At 28.1% G+C, this 23,613-nt stretch overlaps 1 protein-coding gene and 1 long non-coding RNA gene across 3 annotated transcripts in view; one reads left to right on the top strand and one right to left on the bottom strand.

The window, feature by feature from the left end:
- LOC122855053 (sarcosine dehydrogenase, mitochondrial) overlaps nucleotides 1-23,613 on the top strand; it is a 100,829-nt gene that overhangs the window by 12,570 nt on the left and 64,646 nt on the right. For both annotated transcript variants that reach the window (XM_044156177.1, XM_044156175.1), the window contains exons 3-4: nucleotides 16,679-16,932; nucleotides 17,002-17,214. In XM_044156177.1, coding sequence (XP_044012112.1) covers nucleotides 16,679-16,932; nucleotides 17,002-17,214 — 467 coding nt within the window. The remainder of the gene's footprint in view (nucleotides 1-16,678; nucleotides 16,933-17,001; nucleotides 17,215-23,613) is intronic.
- Nucleotides 3,788-5,084, bottom strand: LOC122855054. Its single transcript, XR_006374036.1, has 3 exons — nucleotides 4,763-5,084; nucleotides 4,331-4,522; nucleotides 3,788-3,979 (listed from the first exon to the last, which is right to left on the bottom strand). It is a non-coding gene; the product is annotated as an uncharacterized LOC122855054 (long non-coding RNA).

The following is a 23,613-nucleotide window of genomic DNA, read 5'->3' as shown; positions in this document are numbered from 1 at the left end:
ATACGAAAGTAAAAATGGATTTTTAAAAAGTTTCGTATACAAGTTGAAAAATTTCAAAGACATAGCACATACACTGGCTAATCGTCATCAAAAATGTATGCTACAAACATGGAGTAATAGAATACTATATTCTGAAGACAAACCACAAATTAACAACACAAAAATAATAAGTTTAAAGTCAAGTGAATTTTGTGATATTATTAACAAAACGTTAAATATAAATTCAAATAATTATATTTCTATAGGTAATAGTGTTGATATTCGAGATGAACATTTGATAATACAAAAATTTATTTGTACATCAAATACTAATAGTTTTCCAACTTTCGGAAAAATCCTTATGATTTTTTCACATAATTTAAAGTTTTATATCATTTGTCAAAGTTGGAAGACAGAAGGTATTTCACCATCATGCTTAGGATATATTGTAGAAAATACTTTTGAATTATGTATACATGAAGTTATCAATCTATACCTCATACAAAAAGTTAGAATATAAACGAGTCTATACAGATAAAAAATTAGTTATTGTAACAGATTATTTTTTGTAAATTTTGTAATTGATAAAATAATATTGTATAAATATTCATATGTACAGAGTGAATCATTTCATTGTTTAGTTATATGAAAAATAATAAAATTTACGTATCAAAAAATATTATATAAATGAATATACATTTTTTTTTTTGCTTAAAAAAAAAAAAAAAAATTAACAAAAAGTATTTGTTAAATTAACAAACAGCTGCTTGTAAAGTTCATTTTACAAACAAAAATTTGTAAAATTAACAAACGGCTGTTTGTAAATTTCATTTTACAAATAAAAATTTGTAAATTTAACAAACAGCTGTTTGTAAATTTTATTTTACAAACAAATATTTGTAAAATTAACAAACAATTATTTGTAGACCTAATTTAACAAATAAAATGTTTGTTAAATTAACAAACTGAATTTATTAATTTTACCAACTATTTTTTACTGTGTATATGCAAATATGTGGTTTTTATAATACATATTTAAGAATACCAGATACATGTACATTAGGGTGTTTTTTTTTTTTTCGATATTTTTTTTTCTCTTCACCCATCTTTATACAAGTTCATACAACTCTAAATCATGCCCAGAAAAAATTTGAACTCAATTGAAAAATATTTAGAGGTGGTTCAGGAGTCATTTGTTTTTTCCATTTGATTAACATGGGGTTAATACACTTCATTCACTATTTTGATCATGGAGGCTTTAATTTTCGACCGTTCAAGTTCACGTTGGTCTCATTTGATAAAGTATTAAATTCTATAGCATATAATATTCATAGTTTTGATCATTTACAATTAAAAAAAATAGTAAAATAATGCTTCAAAAAGGTAGTATTTACAATTTTTCTGAAAAACAAAATTGTAAATGATCAAAACTATGAATATTATATGCTATAAAATTTAATACTTTATAAAATAAGACCAAAAATTAAAGCCTCCATATTCAAAATGGTGAATGAAGTGTATTAAACCCATGTTAATCAAATGGAAAAAACAAATGACCCCTGAACCACCTCTAAATATTTTTCAATTGAGTTCAAATTTTTTCTGGGCATGATTTAGAGCTGTATAAACTTGTATGAAGATGGGTGAAGAGAAAAAAAAATATCGAAAAAAAAAAACACCCTAATGTACATCTTGTTCAATGATGATTGATGGTACAACAGTTGCTGAAGGTGAATTATAAAATATGAAAAATCTGTTAAATTACTGGATGTTCATGTAAAAGGTACAACACCATGTCCATTTTGTAACATTGGTACCCCTAACGGTACGACCCAACCCCTTATGAACCGTTATTAAACGGTCGTCTCAAGGTTGGAATGTGCGCAAAAAAAACCGCAAACAAACCATTTTTAAACCTAAATATAAACAAAGTAGAACTAACCGTTAATTGACCGTTGATAAACCTTGTTCAAACCCAAATATTTTAGATTAAAATAACTAACCAAAAACTAACCAGAAACTAACTTTTCGGGTCAGCATTTATGGTTTACTCATAGTTTATTTAGAGTTTGTTAGCGGTTCATTCAACTCAGTTTATTTGTGGTTGGTTAGCGGTTTGTTAGCGGTTAATTATATGATTATATATCACAGTAAAAAAATGACTGTATAAATTCGTTTATACTGAAAATAATCTGAAAATATGCAAAAATAACAAGGTTTCAATAATAATTTATCATTTCAGTCATATAAATATGGTTACAACATACAATCTCATCACTAGAACCACTTACATGTGGATAACCCTGGTGAAAATAATTTGGCGGATTATGTCATAATATGGCATAATATGACATAATCTGACATAATATGACAAAATATGCCATATTCCGACAAAATTCATTTGCCAGAAAATGGCATATTATGGCATCCAAAAATCATGTGAGAATATGTCAGAATATGTCATAATATGGCATATTCTGACATATTCCGACAAAATTAATTTGCCAGAAAATGGCATATTCTGGCATTCAAAAATCATGTAAGAATATGCCATATTCTGACATATTCTGACATATTCCGACAAAATTAATTTGCCAGAAAATGGCATATTATGGCATCCAAAAATCATGTGAGAATATGGCATATTCTGACATATTCTGACAAAATTAATTTGCCAGAAAATGGCATATTCTGGCATCCAAAAATCATGTAAGAATATGCCATATTCTGACATATTCCGACAAAATTCATTTGCCAGAAAATGGCATATTATGGCATCCAAAAATCATGTGAGAATATGTCAGAGTATGTCATAATATGCCATATTCTGACATATTCCGACAAAAATTCATTTGTCAGAAAATAGCATCCAAAAATTATGTAAGAATATGTCAGAATATGTCATAATATGGCATATTCTGACATATTCCGACAAAATTCATATGCCAGAAAATGTCATATTCTGGCATCCAAAAATCATATAAGAATATGTCAGAATATGTCAGAATATGGCATATTCTGACATCTAAAAAGTTTGTAATGGCAAAATCATTTTGATAATAGTTTTTTTAGTAAATAATATTTTATTCTCGGTCACGTCGTTGTTTTAGTTATGTGACTTTGTTATTAAATTATTACGCAAGAAATTTTTTGAGTGATACTATTTTTTTTACATTTCTTCTTGTACATTGCTTTTTGAAGTTTCTCGCATGTGGTCATCTCACAACTAGTTCTTATATATACGATAACGATATGGATCCATCATATTCATATCCAAAAAATATGACGATATAATAATACAAAAATTTAAATAATCAATGTTTCCCGTAATTGTTTGAAAGAAGTAAAAATGAATAATACGTAAATAGTTATGTTTAATGAATATCAGAAATTCGCCAGGTGCCATAAAATGCCATAAAAAGTTGCGGCGGATTATGCCATATTATGACATAATGTGCCATAAATTGCTATAAAAAGTTGGCGGATTATGTCATATTATGACATAAAATGCCATAAATTGACGTTAAAAAATGGCCCATTATGTCATAATATGTCATAATATGTCATAATATGACATAATATGGCATAATCCTCAAAAAAAAATCTTGTAAGAATTTGTCGGAATTTGTCGGAAGTCCAAATAACCTTAGAAATTCCGGCATTTTCCGACAAATTCTGAAAAGTAATAATGACAGAAGATGTCAGATTATGTCATATTATGCCATAATATGCCATAATTTTCCTGTCATTTTATGGCATATTATGGCATATTATGACATAATCCGCCATATTATTTTCACCAGGGAACATAAACTTTTTAAACCACATGCTGATGTTCTTGACGTAAATTAATCACCAGATGCCAAACGTTGTATACCAATGGAACAAAATGATCTTCAAGATATGCTGGACTGTGTTGACTTGCAATATTACGCGACAATTCAACTGCTTTGTCACGTACAACTGTTTCTTCAACAGCTGCCAATGCTTCAAGTGGTGGCTGAAATTCATTATTTTCAATTACAATTGATCTTATTGATTGATTACATCGATAAGTTTATTATTGTCTGACTTATTTACTTGAATGTAATATTTTATTTTTTTTTTTTTTTTTTTTTTGACGTTTAAATAATATTTTTTCAAGTAGATGATTGATTTTATGAAAAAAAACAAAAAATCAAGTTAACGTTAAAGTGAGTATGTTAGTTTTTTCATTTAAACATGTGAAAAACAAACCTAAAGTTTGCTTGTATTTATTTTTTATTAATTAATCAAGCTATATAGTCTAATCAATAATGTTAAATTGTTGAATGTCAATTTAAATAATTATCGTTTTTTTTCAAACACTTACCAATAAACAATAAACATGATCAAGTCCACCTACCAGTGGTGTGAATGTTACAAGTTGTTCAGCGAGTGCCAATTAAACTTCATCTCCATCATACATTGTCCACGTCAAAAAAGGCATCAACTCATTACGAGTACGTTCAGCACCAAGTGCCAAGGCAATCGTTGAAAGTTTTTCGATTGAATTAATTCGCAGCTATAAAATAAAAATATATTTATTAATTGAAATAAAATAAATTCTTTATCATATTTACATTTTAAACAATCGTTTCAAACAATTGTCGATCAACTGATATGATGAAATTAATCAAAAAAAAACCGCCGTAGTTGTAACCTCACTGTTACAAATACTTGCTGACTAAGATCAAGCTGTTTTTTTTTTTCAAACATAAAAAACTTTGGTACTATTGTCAAAAATAATAATTATTGTACTTACTAGTAAATTTTCATTCTATGATTCATCTATCAAAACTGCAATTGGATAAAGGCTGTCGTTGGTTGATGAGTCGGCTGCTGCCATTATTTCCTCAACCACAAATTTACCCAAGCGAAATTTATTTATTCTCACTGTTTTAGTATAAGCCTCGGGCACAATATTGCTTTTTTTATTATTTTATCTGTTTATTTATATGATTTTCCATTGCCTTATACACTAGGGCACAACACTCTAACTTTTTTCTTTTTACAAGATAATGTATAAAAACAGTCTACGTTGCTTCCATCGATTAATAGGGGCTTTCTTTGACGGCGGACTACTGCTCACCGTACTGCTCACCGTCACTACTCTTATATATGTCAATATGTGTAAGTGTTACAGTGGCGCCAAGAAGACTAGAAAGTCTTTCTAGAAAGACTAGAAAGTCTTTCTAGTCTTCTTGAGTGGCACATTAGGAGTCAATAGGAGTAATGACGGCGAGCAGTGGAGGTGGTATTTCTGGCAGGCATTCGCCGTGGAAAGAAACGCCTAACAATTATGTAACAAGCGGTGATCAAATATGTATTGGATTATAAATGTGTGATAGAAGTATGGAACTTGACAATTTTTTTTTGTAATTAAGTATTTGTATGTGCGAGGTTGTATGTGGTTCTCCATAAATCAAAAGAACACAAAAGAATAGATTGTCATATCATGAAAATATTCAACCGATGAAAAAAAGACTTCTAGTTTCAATCTCATGCCAGAAAAATTTCTCCGCCATCAATCTCATGCCGGAGTGATTTCCCCATCATCGATCTTGTGTCGGAGTAATCCCCCCCCCCCATCCACCAATCGCATGCCGGAGTAATTTCTCCGCCAACAACCTTATGCTGGAGTAATTTCTCCGGAAATGGGCGAAAAATGGAGTAATGCCGGAGTCATGGCGGAGAAATATTTCTACCAGGGATATGTCGGATTAGTAGATGTAATCCAACCACAAGCAAACCCTATAAAAACTTCAAACCTCAGAATAACCTGATTCCAATCCACGAGACTGATTGGGTCATATCGTTGTGGCAACCTCGAAGTAACCGAAATCCAACCGAAGTTATTGAACGGTTAAATAACGGTTACAGAAAACTGGTCTTCGGTTCATATAACCTTAGAATAACCATTATACAACGCGGTTAGAGACGGTTTTCTTTGCGCACATTACAATCGTCAGGTAACAGTTATCCAACCACGAACAAACCTTAGAAAAACTTAACCCCAAAATAACCCGATTCCAACTGACGAAACGGGTTGGGTCGTACCGTTAGGGACTAAACAATCACAAGATGATAAAATATTTAAATGTCAAAATTTTGATTGTATGATTGAATCTTGTGTTGATTGCAAAATGATTAATCATTAACCAAACCCATGTAATTTAACTGGAATTGCAAAACGTTCAATTGAAAATTCAATGAGTCATGTATGAGTCAAGCAATCAAGAGAATGTCATAATTGTCAAGAAATATATATCAAAGATTTGGCTGTAATAGAATTATACATGCATATGTGGTGTATCATTGTGTTACTTGTGTAATAAAAGCATACATGGTGATTCACATTTTCGTAAAGAAGGAGAAAAAGCTAGATTAAATGAAACACCAAATAATGTCTATATTACTGTGATGATGATTATTTAAAACAGTTAAAAAAGTTGGAGAAGAAGTTAAAAAAAAATTAATGGCTATTACTCCAAAACTTGATATTGATTTGATCATTTATTATCATCAATACCAGCACCAACTGTTGATAGACCACATATTGCTGTAACTTTTTTTATTTTTATCATTTATTATTTTATTTAAATTTTCGTTTTGTTCCAAGTGATAAATTTGTGCTTGACGGTGCATTTACACAATTTAATAAATTTAAAAAAATAAAAATACGACACTCAAATTATAAACGTAATAAACATGATAAAATTGGTAAATTATTTGATTTTATTATTCAAGCTCTTCCAGAAGGTATTGAAAAAATTTATTAATTGTCTCTTGATGTTAATAAATTGAGTCTCGATTGAATCTTTACATGGCATTTAAAAAATTTCCTTCACTTTGTTGTCTTAATAATGTTAATATTTTAATTTTCATTTTAAAACAAACAATTCAGCAAGCTTGAAAATATATTATTTGTTCATTTTGTAATCTTTGTAATTATAATACTGTTAATTAACAAAAGTTTTAAAAATGTATGAATCCAGTAATTTTAATATATTGTATGTAATTTAAAATTACAAAGTTATATTGTTATTTATAAATTAAATAACAATAAAATAAATAAATTGTCTAGTATTATTAATAAAAAAAAAGTAAAATGTTATTTTCATTTTTTTTTCTATAATTTGTTTTTCACTTGTACAAGAATCAGTTATAAATATAGTATGACAACGAATTAATGCAAATAATCACGCAATTTATTTAAACGTTCATGATGTTGTACATCCTCTTAGATTAAATCAATAATCTATCTATTTGCTTGGAGTAACACAGCTAGACCAAGATATTTTTCACTAAGCCACAAGTATGGCGAGTAAGGTGGAAAAGCAAATAAACAACGATCACGATTTTATAATAATTATTTTGTACCAATTTTAAATGTTTCATCATTGACACATTTTAAATATGACTCAATTTTTTTATATTGTTCTAAAAAATTTGAAATGCCTGGTACTGAATCACGTATTACATATGCATGTGGTAATTGTTAAAAAATTATTGGTTTTTTATCGCGAATAACTTTACTAAAAAAATAGATAAATTTTAGTTGGTATCTTTGTTTTTTAAAAACAACAATAACAATGAATCACCATTAAATTTTTTTTACTCTAGAATTTTTTACTCTACAAATTTTAAATAGTAATAATAATAATAAATATCCATGTATAATATAGAGTATGATATTAATAATTACAATTTATTATTTAGCCTCTTATTTCCTGTTTCTTTATATTTTATTTTTTTGTTGTTGTTGACTTATTGATGTCGATATAGCGTGTCGAGTCTATGGTGTATTAATTTTTTTTAATAATCTTTTATCATAATAATAATAATATTAAAATTAATCCTACAATGGACCCTCTATAAGACTAGTTTTCAATGTATAGTAGTAAACACTGCGTCCAAGACAAAGTTAAGCAATCAAAAATACACCTGTAAAAATCACTTGTGACGAAAATTAAAATTTTCAATACTCCGGTGGGTCATGTGCAATTATTAATTGGTTCATTTTTTTTTTTTGAAATAAATGTTATATTGCTCATAGGTTATGTCGTTTTGTTTACTACAGCATATTATTATAAACATATGTTCATCTGTGTGAGTGCGTTTTACTGAGCAGGGCTGCCAACTTCGTGCGACTAATCTGCCTCAACATAACTTGACAGATTCCAATGTTAATCAGTTCCGTGACTCCGAAAATAAAATTTTGTAATTAATCATCAATATCTTTGTCAATTTTTAAGATATCGCGTTCATATTTGCGGCAAATTGTAGATAAAAATAAAATGAAACTTTAAATTAGTCGGTGGAAGTTAATCGGATGGATAGTTTGAGAGTTATTAATTTTTTTTAAAAAAAGACAAAATGACAAATTTGATATTTTTAGCATTTACGGCTTTAATAATTACTTTTTAAAAAAACGAAAATATACGAATTGTAGGTATTAAAAATACGCTTCTTTTGATCATAATATGAAGTCTCTAGGTCTATTGGCTAAGGAGCTACGACACTTTTTTTTTTTTCTTAGACAAATTCAATACGTAGGTGACGCGAAGCGTCCTACCTACGTAAAAAATTAAAAAAAAATAAATGTTGATAAAAATATGTTATTTATTTTAATACCATGATTAATAGATGCTTACCAATATATGCCACGTGGATGCTACCGTTTTGACTTGCAATATTATATGTAGCAGCCTGTAAATAATTAAAATAAATAATTTATTCAAACTTATAAATGATAATGATGATGATGATTATTGCCTTATTACAGCAGCTCCAATAATCAGAGCAATACATACCAATGATGATAAACATTATTCCACGTCCTTGTGCAAAATCAGGACCAACAGATGATACTTTACGACAATCTTGGCATCTTGCCAAAGCATTATTGAATGTATTAAACTATAAATTAAATTAAATTAGCCAATAAATTAATTAAATAAAGATAAATAAATAAAGTTAAGTAATGATTATTATTATTTACCAAAAATGTATCATTACAATGAGCACAACTGCACAACAAACTCTTCCATTCCAGGCATTAAATGAATTGGTGGTGTAACTGGACTAGATGCAAGATTAATAATACGTTTACAATTTGGTCTTGGACATGCAATTTTTTGTGATGAACGGCGAAATAGTTTTTCAAAAAAAAAAAAAAAATTTTTGATGTGTAAACATCTTTAGGCGCGGGTGACAGTAGGAGTGAAATGAAAAAACCAAAAAAAGTGCGTCATATCCGTTGACGGATCTGGGCAGGAATCCATTTTCTGTCAGGCTACATTGCGTCATGCAGCACCATAGTAATCGATCAGCCAGCCGTCGGTAACCGTTACCATAAGGCGTTCTATAGTATGAATGAATTTAATTGCGGGTATTTATTTATTTATTTATTATTATATGTATGTATATGCCGTTGTAGATATAATATATATTTATATATAATAATATAAATACAACGGCATATCAGGATTCACGTTAGTGCCTCGCGTCAAGTATGAGAAAAAAAAAAAAGTGGGAGAAACGAGATTAACTACCGTGTCTATATATTATCGGCATAGAGCTAACCCTAACCCTCTAATTCCTTGGGAATTCATTTTAAAATATGATTGATTAAATAAAAATATTATGTCTTCTGATCATTTCATTAAATCAATATCAAGCTTTTTAATAAAGTTCATTATCTTGTTCATTATCACCTAAACTACTCATATCAATTACTGTTTTTAATTTTTTCGTTGATGGGAATTAATTACGCATGTTTCAGTCAGATTTTTTCCTTAGATGGGTCAATTACCCCTACTGTTACCTTATTAAATTTTTTTTTTTTTAAATTTCAATAACAGCATCCAAAAAAACCGCTAGATTTTTTACTGAGCCACTAGATTTTTTACTTAGCCGCTAGACTTTTTACTTAGTCTCAATTATAGCCAAACATATTTTGATCAGCTTAATTTTTCCCTGAGCTACATTTTTTCCTTAACTAGATTTTTTACTTAGCTAGATTTTTTACTTCACTACATTTTTTACTTAGCCACTTAATCTTTTACTTAATCTCAATTATAGCCAAACACACAATATCTACATAATTTCACCAGCTTAATTTTTCCCTCAGGTACATCGTTTCCTTAGCTAAATATTTCTTGAGCTATATTTTTTACTTAGTCTCAATTGTAGCTAAACAAACAATACCTATATTCTTTTACCAGCCAAAATATTTTACTTAGCTACATCTTTCCTTAGCTCTATTATATTATCAATTACGAAACAAATTACCACTAACACCAGAAAAATATCGATAACTCAAAAACTATTTAAGATATTAAAAAATTTTATTTGAACTTTTTTTTCTACTTGATGAGTTTTATCGATCATTATTAAATTAGGAAAAAAAGAAATCGATATATCGAAATTTTAAAATCATTGATTATTGAAAATTACTGAACAACAATTCTTCTATGGAAATAGAAAAAAATAAAATAAAAACAAACAATATTTTTATAAATGAATGAAAGAAATTTGTTAAAATGTGTACTTATTAATATTTTGTTCAATTACAACAACATGCTGAAGATGTTTACACATAATAAACCCGCGAGTCTAGATGGCTCACAAATTTTTTTTTTGTTTCATTTTTTAATTTTTTTGTCAAAAGCAATTGTGTTTAGAAAGATGATTCTTAAACAAGGCTATAGAGTTTTCGAAGATGCTTTTTTTAAGCCTAAGACGAAGTTTCTATGAGGATTCTATCAAGAGTTATCGAATTTATAGTTTTTTTACTATACAATTTTCACACGATATTACACGATATCTCTGGATAGCATCATCGTAGCGAGGTTATAATAGACGCATCTTTTCAATACCTTTCAACCACTTACAAAATTGCTTCTTAATTAGTTATACTTTCAAAAAAAAAAAAAAAAAAAAACTAAAAATCGAAAAAAACAGTTTTTTTTTCTCAAAAATTATGATTCTGAAATATTGTAGTCGGATTAAATTCCGAACAATTTTTAATTGTCCTATAAAATAACTCTGCCTGATATAGGGGAAAGCGGGGCAAAATGGAACACCCAAAAAAATATTTTGACTTACATTTTTTTTCATTTTTTCGTCACTCTTTGATTTAAAAAGCCGGAAAAAAATAGATGCGATAAAAAAAAAAATTTTTAGAAAATTTTTTGATCATTTTTTTTAAGAACAAAGAAAATTATTTTTTATATGTTTTTTTTTTGTTCATCGAGAAAAATGGTGATAAATTAATTTAAAAGCAATTGTTTGTAATTATAAATGAAGAGAAATAAAAAAAAGTTAATTTTTGTGATTAATATCACATGTTATTAACGTACAAAGCTAGCAAAATTTTTGGGGCGTGGCCTAAATCCAGCTCCTATGCTTTAACACAGGAAATATTCATGCTTGACAACCCCAAATAAATAAAAAAAAATATTTTCAATTCGTTTTTTATGTATGAAATCAATCATTATTTATATATATTTTGATCAGTATAATTATTTTATAGCATAAAAAATCATTTTTCCATAAAAAAAAATTTTATAATCGTATTTTTAAAAAAAACACTGAATTGTGTTTATTATGTTGTCAGATTGATGGTGATAAACAGTGAAAAACCTGATGAAATTCCATTTTTTTGTGGATAGTTTTTATAATTACAAAAAATCTAATATTATTTGCCCCAATAATATTGGTATCAAAAAAAACTTGATATTTTTTTTTATAATTCAGTAGTTTTTGGGAAATCTGTCATTTCATTTGACCACATTTGTTTATGTTTCAAATTATTTAGTCACACTTGCTCCCATAAGAGCCATGTATAACCTCTCTAAAACAGGCCTACTTTAATAATTAATATAAAAAAAACGAATATTATTACCTATAATTCTAAGGGCATATTAAGATTCGTTATTATTTCATTTTTCTAATCTCAAAATTTCAGAACATTCTCATTCCATCAAGTTTACTAGCGTTGTACGTTAAACAACGATAAATAAATTTATAATAATAATTGTTTTTTTTAATTTTTAAAAATTATTTATTATTAAAAAGTGAGAAAAACTAATCGGAAAATACTATTGTCACACATCGATTTATATTTTTTCCTTAAGTGTTTCATTTTGCCCCGCTTTCCCCTATCATTTTAATTAGCCCAATTTACCCAGCGTACTTAAGGCAATCTAGAGAAAAGTTTGGGATATAGACGCGTAATTTAGGAAAGGTAAAATCACTTCTGGAATTGACGGGAAAACACAATATAAAAATATAGATAAATTGATACAAATTAATGAGGTCGAGACATGAATTTATATTTGAGCAATGTAATTAAATTGATTGATAAAACACCAGAATTATGATATAAAACTTGTACACAAAATACTATTCATTTACAGTCGATTTAAATTATTAAACGATCGATTATCGATTCAAATACCCCACGCGTTGATAAAATAAAAGAGAGAATAACCGCGTGATCATTATGGAGTCAGTTGCGAGAAATTATATAAAAATGACCCGTCAATAAAATATTACGTAACCCGGAAAATAACCACCTAGATAGTGGAGCAAGCTAGCTGTAAAATAATTAAACACTGACTCTACAACTACGTAATAAAAACACTTGGTGCTTGACAAAAGCTACTTAAAATTATACTACAAAAATCGCAAACAAACACTTCAAATAACATATAAATTGTACTTACAATATTTGATGATGCACTTGCGTTGCACAGAAGTTGAAATATAATACAATTATAATAATGGACCACTTTTACTTGTATTTAATTGAATAAAATATATAAAATAGTTTTAATATACGTTGATGATCGTAGTTAAAATAAAATTACTGACCACGAGGTCATGTATTTTATGTTCAAATATTTTAATTGATTTCGCAATTAAGTTCGCGGCTAAATTGGCCAACTATATTTTATTTTATTTTATATTTATTTGATTAATTTATAATAGCTCAAAACGTGCTATTGAATTGAGATGAAAACCATGGAAAGCTGTAGACCATGCAGTCTATAGATATTATAAATCAATGGAAATAAATTTAAAACAATTTCGAATCAATAAATTATATAGCCAAATGCTATATCATTATTTATTAATATTGAAGCAAACAAATCAGTAAAAATACTGAATAAAATAAACTTACAAGTTTTGGCAGAGAATAATAAAATATTCTAAGTAATTATTTGAAGAATAAAATGTCTATGTAATTAGAGCTGGAAGAGCTGGTGGTCTCTGGATCAGAGATCCCAGTGAACTGGCCGATATTTTGGGTCAATGGCACAAGTTAACTGTGGGGTAGGTTGGGAATATTCGGGGGTACTCAGGGATGCGTTTGCTTCCTTAGCTCATTTTCCATATTCCTACCACTTATTTAACTTCTTATTGGTCAGCCTAAATCGAGGGATCTTCATTTATTACTTAATAATATTTCTAATTATTTAATTGTAACATGAGCGGTATCTAGAGAATCATTGTAGTTTTAAGATTCTTTCGATATCACTCATTGTATTACTTTATGCTTAAATTTTATTATTTGATTTGGCGGTATTGTCGCTTGCTCAAAAAAATTGTTGAGGGTGCAAAAACTCTAGCTCCACTAAACGTGTTCCAAATACTATGCGCAAGATGGCGTTAGGGGTGTCGAATTGCTAGAGTGGGTATAAGCAGAGTGGTGCCAATAGCCGTCTAGTTTTTGATTGGTCCGCCATTTCCTGCTTTTTGTATGGAGTGGGGAGGAGAGGGAGTTTTGAACAGTTTAAAAGAAAAAACATTAATTTAATATATAAATAAAGTGAATATATATTTTGAATAAATAATAACTTATATTTTGAATTATCAAATTAATCTTAAATTAATTATTGAATTATTTATTTAATAATTCAATAAATAATTTAAATAAACACAGCTATAATAATAACTTAATTTTATTCATATTTAAATTATATTTATGAAAATATATTCAATTTAACTAATATAAATATACCTATATATTCTAATATTATATATGTGGCGTTTTTAGCACGGGGTTTGCGGCCTGACCCTCTGCGATTTCGCTCATTTTTTTATATGTTGTAGATTTTGGTCTTAAAAAAAATCCGTATTTTTTTTTTTCAATTTTTTGGGGCGCTACTATCGAATTTTAAGATATCTCAAAAAGCTCCTTTTTTTTTAGCTGAATTTTTGATCTTAGATTCAAGGACGCAGAACAAGTATTTCAAGCCCTTTAATAGAGTGGGCACTCAATGGGAAGTATTTTTTTTCGACTTTTTTGATTTTTGAAAAAAAAAATTTTTTTTTATCAAAATTGTATTTTTTTTAACATCATTTTGGTTGTAAAAAAAAATAAAACGAAAGTTACTTTTATGAAATTTTCAATTTCTCGTTAGTTTTTTAGAAAAACCGTATAAAAGGTCAAAAGTAAAAAAGAAACAATCCAAAAGACTCATTTAAAGTCACTTCTAACTCAAATAATCAATATTTTTCAATTAAATATTTATTTATAATTGAGAAATATATATGTTCGCTGTAATAAAATTGATTATTTGTGGTTAAAGGTGACTTTAATTGCGTTTTTTTTATTTTTTTTTTTTACTTTTGATCTGTTATACGGTTTTTCTGAAAAACTAAAGAGAAATTGAAAATTTCATAAGAGTAAAATTCGTTTTCTTTTTTTCTTACAACTAAATTTTTTTTTTCAAAAATCAAAATTTCAGACATCGAAAAAAAATACTTCCCATTGAGTGCCCACTTTATTGAAGGGCATAAAATACTTGTTTTGTGTCCTCGAATCTGTGATAAAAAATTCGGCAAAAAAAACAAGAGCTTTTTGACATATTTTGAAATTCGATGGTGGCGCCCCCAAAAATTGAAGAATAAAAAAAAAAAATACGGGTTTTTTTTTAAAGCCAAAATTTACAACATATCAAAAAATAAGCGAAATCGCAGAGGGTCAGGCCGCAAACCCCGTGGTTTGGCTAAGAACGCCACATATATAGTATGTTTATAATTATTCAATTTATGTATTATTATAATTTCAATATAAATATGATAGAAATATAGATATTTGAAGAGGCAAAGCACTACGGATAAAGTGACAAATAATATTTTTAAATTTATTAATTGATTTTGTTGTTGTCAATTCCAACTATTTTACATAATTATAAAAACATTTACGTTGGTATTGAATACTCAAAATTTATATATGTACAATTTGTTGTGCAATAATATATATTTGATAAAAAAGTCCAAAAAAATTAGAGGCTTAAATTCAGCCTAAAATCAACCAAAAATAGCTCATCTTATCAAAATCGTAGGGGGTCAGGCAGATGACCCCGTGATTTGATTAAGAATGCCCCATATATATAGAGAGAAAAGCGGGGCAAAATGGAACACTCAGGTCAGAAAATGATCGATGGATAAGAATAGTATTTTCCGATTAGTTTTTCTCACTAATAAATTCAAAAAATGATAATAAGTTTTGAAAATTAAAAAAAAAATGGGTATTTATAAATTTATTTATCGTTATTTAATAAAATGTTATATTAGTCACAAATTTTATTATGTTTCTATTTTTATTGAAAAAAGTAATAAAGAAATTATAAAAAAAAAAAATTAATATAAGTCAAAATAGTTTTTTTGGGTGTTCCATTTTGCCCCACTTTCTCCTATGTGTTTTCATTCTCCGCCTAGGAAAATTTGAATTACTTTGAATTTTATATTTATTTATTTTCGTTTACCATCGAAATCCGTGAAATTTACATCATCCGTAAGGGATTACAAAATGATATTAATTACCCAGTAATTCAATGTCAACTATATTGTAAAACATCCATTTAAAAATTGTAAATTTTTCTAATTATGTTGTCACCATGATTTCTGGTAAAAAATATTAAATATACATTCAAAATCCATATTTTTAACGCTACAAATTGTAAAATTACTCTAAATGTTTTATCAATAGGAAAATTACAGTTAAGAATCGTGCTTTCTACGTTTTTTTGAAAGTAAATCTTGGACTGGTTCTATAACGAACTTAATTTGTAAAATTCATTTTACAAAGGAAAGAATGTTGCCTGCATGTTAATTTCTTTGGCAAAATTAATTTTCTATAAATTAACATGTAATCAACTTCCTTTCCTTAGCTACCATTTTTCCTATAGCTTTTTGTCTATTTAAATAAATAAAAAGCTATAGGAAAATATTAACTAAGGAAAAGAGGTTGCCTGCATGTTTATTTTTTTGGCTGAATTAATTCTGTAAAAATTAACATGTGGCAATTTCCTTTTCTTAGACATTTTTCCCATAGCTCTTCATTTATTCTATAAATTAAATTACAATTACCTTTTTTTAAGTCATCAATTGCATTTAAAATTAATAAATATAATTTTGTTTATTTTATTTGAATTCATTTCCGAAGAAATCTACCATTGAGCTGGTAAAGCAGGTTTGAGACCGATACTGTAGAAAATAAATAGGATTACCATATGAATGCAACATAACTAGACCTTGTCTGGGGAATCGGGAGGAACTAGATTGCAAAATAAGCCGCCTCGGATTTACACGTAGTGCTGGGGCCCTGAGTTTTAGTCTAACTAGTCGTTATTAAATATTTTTTTCTTTTTTTAAATTAAAGGAGGTGGTAGTGCAGGATGTCATGCATTGTATTATTTGACTAAGCGTGGATGCAAAGCCATACTTTTGGAGAAATCAAAATTAACGTCTGGAACAACATGGCACAGCGCGGGGATGTTTTGGCGTCTACGCCCGAATGACGTTGACATACAGCTACTTGATTCAACTAGAAAACTGCTTATTAATTTGGAGAGTGAGACTGGTATTAATCCTGGTTGGACCGAAAATGGTGGACTATTCATTGCTCATAACAAGGTTCTTTTCAATCATTTGTTTGCAAGCATTAATTTATAAATTAGAATGTATTGCATTATTTGAATTTAGACAAGAATGGAAGAATATAAGAGACTCGTGACTGCCGGTAAGTTTTTCGGAGTCGAGGCACATGTGTTGTCACCACAAGAAGCTAAAAATGTCTATCCCTTGTTGGATGAAAAATCATTCACTGGAGCAATTTACAGCCCTCAAGATGGTACAGTAGATCCAACTATGTTGGTTGATGCTTTGACGAAATATGCAAGAAGTCAAGGAGCCAGGGTAAATAATTACATAAACAAATACCATTTTTAAATCATTGAAAAACTCTCTTATTATCTAAGTTTATTATTAACTTTTTGAGTTGATGATATTCAGTATTTTTTCTAGATTCCAATAGATAATTAACTGTAACTGTTTTGGGAGACTTTTTTTCAGTCAAATAACTTTTAAAAAGAAATTCTTTAAGCAAAAAAGAGATTGTTCAAAAAATAATTGAATTTTTTATAGAGGTTAGGAGCCGAAAAGGCTCAGCCGTAGTATTAAATTTATCGGGTGCGTGAACCTGGCCTGCATAAGTCCTAGGAAAATTATCTAGGATACTCATCAGAAGCGTCTTGATTTGTAGTAATTTGTACCACCATTAATTTAATTTGTACCTCAAAATTAAAGGGTCCAGAAAAGGTTAAATATCGACTTTTTTTCTAGATGACTTAGGGGGGTAAAAAAAATTGCTACAGACGCAGAATAATTTGTACTAGCTTGTACCGCCAAGCCCGGAATTTGTACCTCAAGAATAACAACAAAAAAAAATTATTTACTCCAAAATGATAATTTACAATTGCATATCTACTTTAATTATTTAGGTACAAATTCTAATTTGATCGGTACAAATTAGCTCTTGTTCTGTTCCTTGAAATAAAAAAAAAATTATTGTTCAATTGTTAGTTGAATATTTTTATTAACAAATGCATGATGCCTTCAAATATCAATATTTTTTAATAACTTGTTTTTTATTTCAAAGAACAAAACAAAAGCTAATTTGTACCGATAAAATTAGAATTTGTACCTCAATAATAATAATAAAGTATTATCAATTGATATTTCGGAGTAACTTGTTTTATTATTATTATTATTGAGATACAAATTCCAGTTTCATCGGTACAAATAAGCTTTTGTTTTTGCTCTTTAAAATAAATAAAAATTATTAAAAAATATTGATATTTAAAGGCGCCATGCATTTGTTAATAAAAATATTTAATAAACAATATTTTTCAATAATTTTTTTTTTATTTTAATAAGCAGAACAAAGGCTAATTTGTACGGATAAATCTAGAATTTGTACCTCAATAATAATAATAGAAACACAAGTTACTCCGTAATATCAATTGATAATACTTTATTATTATTATTGAGGTACAAATTCTAATTATATCGGTACAAATTAGCTTTTGTTTTGTTCTTTAAAATAAAAAAAAATTATTAAAAAATATTAATATTTAAAGGCGCCATGCATTTGTTAATAAAAATATTTAACTAACAATCGCATGGCGCCTTTGAAAATCAATATTTTTCAATAATTTTTTTTTTATTTTGAAGAACAGAACAAGAGCTAATTTGTACCGATTAAATTAGAATTCGTACCTCAATAATTGAAGTAGATATGCAATTGTTAATTATCATTTTGGAGTAAATAATTCTTTTTTGTTGTTATTCTTGAGGTACAAATTCCGGGCTTGGTGGTACAAATTAGTACAAATTATTCTGCGTCTGTAGCAATTTTTTTTACCCCTCATCTAGAAAGTCATCTAGAAAAAAAGTCGATATTTAACCCTTTCTGGACCCTTTAATTTTGAGGTACAAATTAAATCAATGGTGGTACAAATTATTACAAATCAAGACGCTTCTAATGAGTATCCTAGATTATTTTTCTAGGATTTATGCAGGTCAGGTTCACGCACCCAAATTTATCACCCAAAAAAAACGAACGTTTATAACTTCTGAACTAATTGTCGTAATGACTTCGATTTTAGCCTAAAAGAAGCGTCTCTGAAAATTCTACCGCCTCTAATAGAAAAAAGCATTATCTATTTAGTCATTTTCTTATTTTCTCCAAAAAATGAAAAAAAAAAACAGTTTTTTTTTTTTTTTTCACGAAAAATACTATTTTTACAAAAAAAAATAATTTAAAAAAGTTATAAAATTTTGCACGGAGAGAAAAAAATATTATGTTTTACTATGCTACGGTAGTGGATGTTTTCGGATTTTTGATAAGATATAATATTTTGTTTTTTAATTTTTTATTATTTATATTATATATATTTTAATAAAGGCACATAGTCAATTAAATCATTTGTAATCAAACTATGGAACAAGATTTTTTTTACTGAAGACATAGTCGAAAGTACTAACGAAATCTTTTTTTTTAATGAACTTTAGATACAAAGTGCTATAAAAGAAAAAATTACAAAGCGAATAGTAAAAACTGCGTTGCTCCTATTATTCGTAAGAATTATTCGTATATTGATAAATAATTTTTACAATGAAGTTATGTAAAAAATTTGGCCATTGACTATATACAATACTAAGCCATAAAATTTACATAATTTTATTGTAATTTTTCTTTAAAAAAAATGACTAAATTCACGATACTCACAAGTAAATTTTAGCAGACTGAGAATTTACCCACTACCGGTCTTAGAATTTACTATATTTTATTATAAATTTTATTTAAAAGTTAGACATTTTTTGTGCTAAGTTCGGCAGTTTGTGCTAGATTCACGGAGAATGGCATCAATTCCCGGCAACATTTTTTCTTTTCTGTTTACATGCTCAAAACTCGAAAACTAATTGATAAATAGAAAAAATTAATTCTTGATAAATTGTTTAGAAATAAATTACCAATAATGAACCTCGCTTAACCCCATACCTAGCTTCAACAGATAAGGCTGTAGAAATGCTTGAAATCACATGACAATTCAATCATTTGTTCAATCAGTCGGCCATCTTTGTGTTATTTCACCCCACAACCAGAATTTTCACAAAGCGATATAAATATACATGATAAATTTTATTATTTATTATTAAAATATTTATTAAATTGTGCAGTATTTTTTATTCGAACTTAATATTTTTTATTGTTTCCACAAAACATGTATGTTCTTTATTTCAATTAACTCATAACTCATTATCTAAGAGATTAATCAAAAAAAGTAATTCTTTATATATTGTTTAGAATTAAATTCTCAATAATTAACTTCACTCAACCCCATGCCTATCTGCAATAGATAACGATGTACAGAGACTTGAAGTAACATAACAATTTTTTGACATTGTGACATTTTACATAATTTTATTGTAGAATATCATCTCTCGCGGCCAGTCCCAGAAATAAAACACAAATTACAAAGCAGTATAGTAATTTCTATTCAACCATGGTTTTAATTTTTAGTTAAAATTTTTCTCAGTGTAGAATTGACAATTGACGCTCTTAAAAATAATCATTCAGTACCTAAATTCGAACAATGTTATTTCTACTACTCATCAATTTTAAAAAATACGATTCCCGATTTAATTATTATTGTGTGTTTTATATTAATTACGATATTTGATGCGAATTTTACTATGTTCACATGGTAAAAAATGCAGAAAGACGAAATATCAAACAAAAGAGTTAATTTTACGTTAATTCCAGTTAAGTCCCGTAGCTAAGCGATCTAAAGCGTACCCGATACCACGTCAATACATACTTCGTCGGTTCAATCCCCGGTCAGAGTGCGAAAGAAAAAAAAAAAAAAAAAAAAAAACAAAAGCTTCTGCGATGATGATACACCAGAAAAAAAATTGACAATTTTTTTTAATATTTTTTAATCTAATATATTTTTAACTATACAACATAGTACTTTTTATTTTAAACATGGCCATTTTTACGATTAAGTATGATGATATTTACATGATGAATGTTGCTAAATTTCCCAAAACATCCACCAGTACTATAAAACATAGTAAAATCCAGTGTTTTTTTTTAGTAAAATCTAATATTTTTTTCTCTCCGTGTGAAAAACAATTATTTCAAGCCTAATTTGAAACCTTTGATCTATGTCGGTTCGATCCCCGGTCAGCGTGGGATAGAAAAAAAAAAAAAGCTTCTGCGTAATAATACAACAAAAAAAAAAAAATAATCATTTTTTTTTTTAATTTTTTGATTAAATATATTTTCAACTATACAACATAGTACTTTTTATTTTGAACATGGACATTTTTACGATTAAGTATTATAAAATTTACTACGTTTGATTGAAATTCTAAAATATAGTAAAACTCACTGTTTTTACGATTAAGTATTATAAAATTCACTACGTCTGATTAAAATTCTAAAATATAGTAAAACTCACTGTTTAGATGATAAATGCTGCTAAATTTCCCAAAACATCCACTGATACTATAAAACATAGGAAATTCCAGTATTTTTTTTTTAGTAAAACCTAATATTTTTTTCTCTCCGTGTACTTCCTATAAAATTAGAAGACGCTGGAAGTTACTTGAAAAAGATAAATTTGATGTTAGGGGGAGGTACGGGTGAAAAAGAGTTGCAAAACTGCAGACGCTCAGGAAGAAGGTTGATTGCAGGGGACAGGAGAATGGGAGCCGGTTAGTAATACAGAGTTGATGGTGGTAATTTATTTATATCATTTAAACGTGGGATTTTTCACTTTTTATGGGGCAGTAATATAGACTTGATTGGAAAAAATTAAGTTATATCATTTTTAAGTGGAATTTCTCACGTCTCATGCTCAAGTTTCAAGTATCTTATATACTGTGACTAAAATCATACACATGAATCATTATGTAGTGGTAGTATAAACTATCATTATTATGAGAGAGCCATACAGAGATCCAGCGTGATCATTAGTATTGGTGTGTCATTGGAAATTTGGGCAGAGTGTAACCGTGAAATTACATCTGATATATAGGGAACCACACAAGATATCCAAACGAAATAGAAGAAGCCATTAGTGAACCATAACGAGCCAGACAAGTTGTGTCAAACTGTCGTCTTACAACATGGGAAAATGCTAAGCTACGTATCGCCTGTACATGCGCAGCACGATTTTCTAGCCCGCAACACGAATAGGTTTACGATCAGATTCCCAAACGCATTTTTCGTGACAACTCACTCGTGAATTGCTGTCGCTCACTCGGCAAAGTTCGCTGGCGAGCAAGTATCACGGTGTATAAACTGTATTTCACCGGTGAGATTGTTTGTTATTGTTTAAATAGGTTTCTTTCAATAATGAGACAGTCTTCCCGGTGACAGTTGATCACAGTAATAATTCACGTTATTTAATCTAAATTAAATGACAACATAATTCATTTTAGAACAGTAATAATGAATCTTTGCAAACAATCTTACCGGTGAGTAACAGTTTATACACCGTGATATTTGCTTGCCAGCGAACTCGGCCGAGCGAGCTGCGTGAACCTGGCACCCCACTTTATCGTAGAGACTTGTAGTATGGCTCATTTTGAAGGTCTTAATTTGTAGTAATTTGTAGAGAAAAGGGTTTAATTTGTAGTTCAAAAATTAAGGGTGAAAAAAGGGTTAAAAGGTACTTTCTTCAAAAATTGACTTAGAGCGATGAGAGTAGGGCCAAAACGTTCGTTGGAATTTGTAGTAATTTGTAGTAAAAATAGTTTAATTTGTAGTTAAAAAATTAGGTGTGAAAAAAGGGTTAAAATGTACTTTCGCAGAAAATTGAAGAAAAATAGTAATGAAGAGGTCAAATAGCTTTCTTAGAATTTGTAGTAATTTGTAGTGAACAAATTTTGATTTTGAGTTAAAAAATAATGACACAAAAAAAATATTTTTTTTTTTGGAGCAATAATCATGATAAAATTGCATAACTTTTTTGTTGACAACCAGAAAAAAATTACGAGTAAAATAAATGGAGAAAAAATCGTGAAAAATATAAATATATTTTTACTAAACCAGTTTCCCAAAAAAACAAAGTCAAAAAAGTGGAAAAAAAAATTTTTTTTTTACTCCAAAATATTGAATACTAAATAACTTTTTTATTTATTGACCAAAAAAAAAACTAAAATATTGGATAGATAGAAAAACATCCTAGCTAATTTGTAGTGAAGGAATTGGAATTTGTAGGTGAACCATTTGTCCGGAAAAATTATTTCTCTCATATAATATCTTAATAAATTATTGCGTAACTTTCTTATTTATTGACCACAATTCAAACTAAAATATTAAATAGATAGGGAAACATCCTAGCTAATTTGTAGTGAAGAAATTAGAATTTGTAGTTAAACCATTTGTCCGGAAAAATTAATTCTCTCATATAATATCTTAAAAAATTATTGCGTAACTTTTTTATTTATTGACCAAAATTCAAACTAAAATATTAAATAGATAGGGAAACATCCTAGCTAATTTGTAGTGAAGAATTTAGAATTTGTAGTTGAACCATTTGTCCGGAAAAATTCATTCTCTCATATAATACCTTAAAAAATTATTGCGTAACTTTTTTATTTATTGACCAAAATTCAAACTAAAATATTGAATAGATAGGGAAACATCCAAGCTAATTTGTAGTGAAGGAATTGGAATTTGTAGTTGAACCATTGGAGAAAAAAGTTACGCAATATTTTATTAAGGGAATATGTCAGAAA

Source organism: Aphidius gifuensis, linkage group LG4 (genome assembly GCF_014905175.1).
Source record: "Aphidius gifuensis isolate YNYX2018 linkage group LG4, ASM1490517v1, whole genome shotgun sequence".
In the NCBI taxonomy this organism is placed as follows: Eukaryota; Metazoa; Arthropoda; class Insecta; order Hymenoptera; family Braconidae; genus Aphidius; species Aphidius gifuensis.
The sequence above is the reverse complement of the archived record's forward strand: the minus strand, read 5'-3'. Positions and strand labels throughout refer to the sequence as shown.